This window comes from Anneissia japonica, unplaced genomic scaffold (assembly GCF_011630105.1).
Source record: "Anneissia japonica isolate Jap-2015-1 unplaced genomic scaffold, ASM1163010v1 scaffold288286_len36004_cov146, whole genome shotgun sequence".
NCBI lineage: Eukaryota > Metazoa > Echinodermata > Crinoidea > Comatulida > Comatulidae > Anneissia > Anneissia japonica.
In genome coordinates this window covers 14,158-21,666 of record NW_022730029.1, presented here as the reverse complement: position 1 = coordinate 21,666, position 7,509 = coordinate 14,158, and the positions used below count along the sequence as shown (strand labels likewise).

The following is a 7,509-nucleotide window of genomic DNA, read 5'->3' as shown; positions in this document are numbered from 1 at the left end:
AGTTGTCGAGTGTTCGGGTATCAATGCATATGAGCATTAAAATTAAAGGTTTATATATAGATTTTCTCCTTAAATCGTTAAACAATCTTCAATGATCTGCAAAGAGAGAGAAAATAATCTGTCTCTTATACACATCTAGATGTGTATAAGAGACAGATGACGCAGAGTGCTCTCACATCGATGGTGTTTGCACCTGTACAACTGGTTGGTCTGGTGTAAGATGTGACGAGCCGTGTAGACAAGGGTTGTTTGGTCCTGATTGTAATTCAAGATGTAAGTGTCGCAATGGTGCATCATGTTCGCGATTCGACGGTACATGCACCTGTCCAGCCGGATTTATTGGCCAGATGTGCAGTAACTCTTGTGGTGATGGCTTTTTTGGAGTTCAGTGTTTTCGGGCTTGTGCATGTCTAAACGACGCAGAATGCTCACCAGTTGACGGCACATGTACTTGTAAAGCTGGCTGGACTGGGGATCTGTGTGATACGCCGTGTTCGAATGACCGATGGGGTGATGATTGTAAAAATGAGTGCAATTGCCTCAACAATGGACAATGCGACCGAATTACTGGGGAGTGTCATTGTGCACCCGGTTGGACAGGCACCATCTGTCACACACCGTGTTCGACTGGACGATATGGTATTGACTGTGCGTTTGAATGTCTCTGTCAAAATGAAGCCCAATGTTCTCGTTTCACTGGGGAATGCACATGTACAAGCGGTTGGTCTGGAGATACATGTGAATACCCCTGCCCGTCTGGTTACTATGGAGTCGGATGTAAAAGTAAGTGTAGATGCCAAAATGGAGCCGTCTGTGACCCAGAAGATGGTAGATGCCGTTGTGGTCCCGGATGGACTGGTGCTGTATGTAATCTAGAATGTCCAGACGGATATTACGGTTTGAGGTGTCAGTCTCGCTGTAGATGCCTAAATGAGGGAGTATGCAACAAGCAAAATGGAACGTGCATATGTGCCAGTGGATGGGTTCTGTCTCTTATACACATCTAGATGTGTATAAGAGACAGGTATATGTCAGTGCGTCGCAGGATACTCAGGACCCTCTTGTCAGTTTAGTGAGTGAAGACTTCATTATTTGTAGTATCTATTCATATGAATTTAATGATGTCATTATTTATTTGTCTAGCTTAAAAGACATGTATATTTGATTCTAACTAATATAAGCACACTTTCGCTTTTATATATGTTGCGTTTTGTTTTTGTATTTAGATAACGGCTAAACCAATTGCAAATTTCAAAATAAAATGTAGGCAAGTTGAATGCGATGTGTTGAAGTTTAGTTTATTATGAAGTGAAATTAATAGTTTAATAACGTGTTTATAGGTTGTTCGGATAACACGTTCGGCATCGAATGCCTGGAAAATTGTGACTGCTCTAACGGTGGGACTTGCGATAGTATGATTGGTAAATGCACTTGTACAGACGGCTTCTATGGCATCAAATGCGAACACGTCTGCCAACCTGGAACCTATGGAGAAAGCTGCACCAAATTATGCCAGTGTCAAAACAGCGCAACTTGTGATCCAGTCGACGGTCTTTGTACTTGCACGTCTGGCTTCAGGGGTGAATTTTGTCAAAATATTTGTCGGCCAAATTTCTTTGGCTTAAGGTGCGCTAAAGAATGTCGTTGTCAAAATGGAGCATATTGTAATCCTGTAGATGGGACGTGCGACTGTGCGCCCGGGTATAGAGGGAGCTTTTGCGAAAATCTTTGTCCCACTGGCTACTATGGACTTGCGTGCTCTAAATTGTGTTCGTGTTTGAACGGTGCAGCTTGCGACAATGTAGATGGCACGTGTTATTGTGCACCTGGGTATAGAGGTGTTACTTGTGCAGATATATGTCCGCGTGACACATACGGAGATAACTGTGCAAATGAATGCACTTGTCAGAACGGAGATTGTGATCACGTATTGGGGACATGTAATTGTTTTACGGGCTGGCAGGGCGCCGACTGCAACATACCATGCAATGCCGGTACATATGGAGAGGGATGTCAGGAAGTATGTATTTGCAAAAACGGTGGTGTATGCAACCATGTATCGGGTGTTTGTCGTTGTCCTCCTGGATGGAGAGGCATCGACTGCAGTTCAAGCTGTCATGAGGGTACCTATGGTTTCAAGTGTAATAAGCGTTGTGTTTGTCAGAATGAGGCAGTTTGTGACAATGTGGATGGGTCATGTACATGTACAGCAGGGTGGACTGGAAGCCTCTGCAGTCAGCCATGTCCAAAAGGAAAATACGGGTTAAATTGCGCGGAAATATGTCCTTGTAAAAATGGAGCCCGATGTCACCATATTAGTGGCAAATGTACTTGCACCTCAGGTTGGCAGGGTGATTTCTGCTCTAAACCTTGCCCTGCAGGAAGGTATGGCCTTAAATGTCGTTCAGTGTGTACTTGTGAAAACAATGCTCAATGCGATCACGTGGATGGCACGTGTACGTGCTCGCCCGGATGGCAGGGTAATCAATGTTCAAGTCCGTGTGGTCCAGGTACATTTGGCTATGAGTGTGCACAGCAATGCCGCTGTCTGAACCAAGGAACTTGTAGCCATATTGACGGACGATGTACATGTGTTGCCGGCTATTATGGTCCTGCTTGTAACGAAGAATGTCCAGAAGGCTATTACGGACTTAATTGTTTATCTGAATGTGAATGTGAAAACAATGCTTTGTGTGATCATCGAAACGGTGTGTGCTCTTGTAAACCAGGATGGAGGGGAAACACATGTGACACGCCTTGCCAAGAAGGGCGTTATGGTGACAACTGTGCGTTCCGGTGCAAATGTGATAACGAAGGCATCTGCAACCATATTGATGGCTCTTGCTCTTGCGTGGCTGGTTATCAGGGCCTGACATGTAACATTCCTTGTAGATTAGGGTTCTATGGTTTAGAGTGCCTTTATGTATGTCAGTGTCAGAATGGAGCAACGTGTAATCCCGTTGACGGCAGCTGTTTTTGTTCTCCTGGTTGGCAAGGAGCCTTGTGTGACGAACCATGCCCAGAGGGATTCTACGGTGATCAGTGTGCAAAACGGTGCCCTTGTTTGAATGGTGGTATTTGTGACACAGTTGATGGAACATGTACATGTGCACCGGGTTGGAGAAGCTTCTGTGGCGAGCCGTGTCCAGATGGAACATTTGGTCAAGGATGTGAAGGAAGATGCCGGTGTGAAAATGGGGCAAGCTGTGACCGATTTGACGGACGCTGCACCTGCACCGCTGGTTGGTTTGGAGCCTCTTGTGACGCAGCCTGTGAGGTAGGATTCTATGGAGCTCATTGCACACTGACATGTGAATGTTTAAATGGCGCCACCTGTAGTCGGTTTGATGGTAGTTGTGAATGTTCAAATGGATACACCGGAGAACAATGCGGGCTGCTCTGTCCACAAGGGTATTTTGGTGAAAATTGTGAGAGCCGTTGTCGCTGTTATCATAATGCTGAATGCTCTCCATTTGATGGCACGTGCAGCTGTCCAGCCGGATGGAGTGGAGACAGATGTGGCACGCCGTGCGAAGCAGGATTGTTTGGAGTCCAGTGCTTGGAGCGATGTAGGTGCCAGAATGGAGGAGCTTGTTCTAGATTTGATGGGGCATGCACATGCACAAACGGATGGCAAGGTGAATTGTGTAACCGTGAATGTGAACCGAATCGATGGGGACATAAATGCCAACAATTATGCTTGTGCGAAAACGATGCAACTTGCTCGCGGTTTGATGGTACTTGCAGTTGTGGGTATGGTTGGTATGGCGAACACTGCAATACGCCCTGTCCTGAAAATAGATATGGACTTGGATGTACCCAACGATGCAAATGCAAAAATAATGCAGAATGTTCAAAAATTGATGGAACCTGTACATGTGGAGTTGGTTGGACTGGGAACCAATGTGACATTGCTTGCCCGACCGGTCTTTATGGTGCAGAGTGCAAAAGCACCTGCTTATGTCAGAACGGAGGAACGTGCAACAGATTCGACGGCACTTGCCATTGCCCACCCGGTTGGCAGGGGATTTATTGCAGTACTGAATGCAGTCCCGGGACTTACGGTGAAGCATGTGAACGCAAGTGTCATTGCAGAAATGACGCAGAGTGCTCTCACATCGATGGTGTTTGCACCTGTACAACTGGTTGGTCTGGTGTAAGATGTGACGAGCCGTGTAGACAAGGGTTGTTTGGTCCTGATTGTAATTCAAGATGTAAGTGTCGCAATGGTGCATCATGTTCGCGATTCGACGGTACATGCACCTGTCCAGCCGGATTTATTGGCCAGATGTGCAGTAACTCTTGTGGTGATGGCTTTTTTGGAGTTCAGTGTTTTCGGGCTTGTGCATGTCTAAACGACGCAGAATGCTCACCAGTTGACGGCACATGTACTTGTAAAGCTGGCTGGACCGGGGATCTGTGTGATACGCCGTGTTCGAATGACCGATGGGGTGATGATTGTAAAAATGAGTGCAATTGCCTCAACGATGGACAATGCGACCGAATTACTGGGGAGTGTCATTGTGCACCCGGTTGGACAGGCACCATCTGTCACACACCGTGTTCGACTGGACGATATGGTATTGACTGTGCGTTTGAATGTCTCTGTCAAAATGAAGCCCAATGTTCTCGTTTCACTGGGGAATGCACATGTACAAGCGGTTGGTCTGGAGATACATGTGAATACCCCTGCCCGTCTGGTTACTATGGAGTCGGATGTAAAAGTAAGTGTAGATGCCAAAATGGAGCCGTCTGCGACCCAGAAGATGGTAGATGCCGTTGTGGTCCCGGATGGACTGGCGCTGTATGTAATCTAGAATGTCCAGACGGATATTACGGTTTGAGGTGTCAGTCTCGCTGTAGATGCTTAAATGAGGGAGTGTGCAACAAGCAAGATGGAACGTGCATATGTGCCAGTGGATGGGTTGGCGAGTCATGTAACATCCAATGTACTGAAGGAACTTACGGTGCAGGCTGCCTCAAAACGTGTGCTTGCAAGAATAGCGCGCAGTGCTCCAGATTCGATGGAACGTGTTCTTGCACAGATGGATGGATGTCTACTGAATGTGACGTTCCATGTCCTGCAAACAGGTACGGCGCAAACTGTGTCAAGGTATGTCACTGCAAAAACTATGGAACATGTGACCGTTTTACGGGTGCGTGTGACTGCTTAGCGGGCTGGGCTGGTACTGCGTGTGATTCCCCATGCTTGCCAGGTTTCTTTGGGCCTAACTGCAACAAACGCTGTAAATGCGACAACGAGGCGAGTTGTTCCTCTATTGATGGTAGTTGTACTTGTCCCGACGGGTGGAAAGGTACAAGATGCAATGAACCTTGCGATGAACGTCATTTTGGAAAGGACTGTTCACAACTATGTTTATGTCAAAACGGTGCCACATGTGATCGTTTCACAGGGGCTTGCGGCTGTGCTCCAGGATGGCAAGGGAATGCGTGTGATATTGCATGCTCGAGCAGGCGATATGGCAAAAATTGTGAACACCTCTGTCGTTGTCAGAACCTAGCAGACTGCGACACAGTTGATGGTAGCTGCACGTGTAAATCAGGATGGACTGGGAGATATTGTGACACTCCCTGTCAGCAAGGCTTGTATGGTGCTAACTGCTTGTACACATGCACATGTGAAAACGAGGCATCATGTTCTAGATTCAACGGGGCGTGCACGTGTCCCCCTGGATGGTTTGGAGATGTATGCAACATGGAATGTGCAGACAACACGTATGGTCTCCAGTGCTTAGAAGAATGTGATTGTGAAAATGGGGCCTCATGCTCTCGGTTTGATGGATCGTGCACATGTGCACCCGGCTGGACGGGACCGAAGTGCGATGTGGCATGTAGGGAAGGTTACTATGGTGCATATTGTACTAAAAGATGCCGTTGCACAAATGGAGGAACATGCTCTCCTTCCACTGGTGTCTGTGAATGTACTGCAGGGTGGACTGGGTCCTCGTGCGCCATCCCGTGTCAGCAGGGGCGTTACGGTGTAGGCTGTCTTGGAGGCTGTTTATGCCAGAACAACGCAGCATGCAGTCCTATTGATGGGTCATGCACTTGTTTAACTGGTTGGGTTGGAATATACTGCGAAACAACTGGTAAGGTGAAAAAATCCTCATTAATCTTTCATTCTTTTTTTATATAATTTCTTAAACAGTTGTTAGTTTATCGTTTTAATGTTTGTATTTTCCCTTTTAAATTGGATTGGATTCCCAGTTATTATCACTACCAATACTACCACAAATCAATATTTAATGTTTAATTTTGAGACGGTGCAGAATTATTAGTCCTAGCAAAAGGCACATTTTAAGAAACAATTTTTATTTCGATGGCGTTTTCAATCGTCAGGAAATTTGTATACGACGTGTTATTAACATAACACGTCAGGTAGAGGAAAACATAATTTTTGTTTCTGAAGCGTAAACAGTTGTCAAAACTATTAACTGATTGATTAATTGATATGATGATTTGATTGATTGATTGATTGATTATCGCTAGATATCATTGGATTCAAAACCTCACAAATAATATCAACAAGGGAAGTCACATGTTCAGAGGTGTTGGTGTATTATGAGGACGGCAAACACATATTTGAATGCCAAGAAATACGGTGGGTAAAAAAATACCGGCGGCCAAAATAAGCATATAGGCGCAGCCTAACTCTAAACCATTGGTAGGCCTATATTTTGTGTTTCATGTTCACTCTACGAAAACCATTTGCTTTCACGCAACCCTGATTTTGCACACTCCAACTTAAGATAAATGTGAGGACTTACTCGATCGCAGTTGTCTTAATGTGTTTTACTTTCTATATCTTTTTAACTTAGAGTGGATGGTCTAAGATTCCCAAATGGAGTGACATGTCGAGAACGCTGGGTGGACAGGATTCCCGATAAATCGGACGCGTACTTCCACATGCGTACTGATCACGTGGGATTCTGCAGGACGGTCCTTAATAACAATGATGACTACACTAAAAGTCAACTACAGGTTCGTTTTGGTTTCAATTAGTGGTTTTATTTGTTAATTCACTAAACTTAAAATCTTACTAATATTTACTTCCCCTCCAAATGTTATTATAGACCTATAATTTTTTATTGGGGAACGAAAAACTAAAACTAAAGTTTATTGCGACATGAAGACAACGAACAAATACGCTCCGCTGTTTAAATTGGAAAGAGCTGCGGGTAATGAGGTTGTGCAGGAAGTTGTCGAGTGTTCGGGTATCAATGCATATGAGCATTAAAATTAAAGGTCTATATATAGATTTTCTCCTTAAATCGTTAAACAATCTTTAATATCTGCAAAGAGAGAGAAAATAATTATAATTTTAGAATTAAAGTTTCATTTATTTTAATTTTGTTTTTAATTATTATTATAATAATAATTATTATATAATTTTGTTATATAATTGTTATATATATATATTTGTTATATATATACATATACATATATATATATATATATATATATATATATATATATATTTATATATAT

The 7,509-nt window shown here is 44.1% G+C and overlaps 1 protein-coding gene across 1 annotated transcript in view; it reads left to right on the top strand.

The window, feature by feature from the left end:
• Positions 1–232: 232 nt before the first annotated feature.
• Positions 233–7,509, top strand: part of LOC117114769 (multiple epidermal growth factor-like domains protein 6) — an 8,493-nt gene continuing 1,216 nt past the window's right edge. Inside the window, exons 1-5 of the mRNA XM_033258460.1 lie at positions 233–897; positions 1,025–1,072; positions 1,341–6,110; positions 6,511–6,622; positions 6,840–7,002. Coding sequence (XP_033114351.1) covers positions 348–897; positions 1,025–1,072; positions 1,341–6,110; positions 6,511–6,622; positions 6,840–7,002 — 5,643 coding nt within the window. The 5' untranslated portion in view covers positions 233–347. The remainder of the gene's footprint in view (positions 898–1,024; positions 1,073–1,340; positions 6,111–6,510; positions 6,623–6,839; positions 7,003–7,509) is intronic.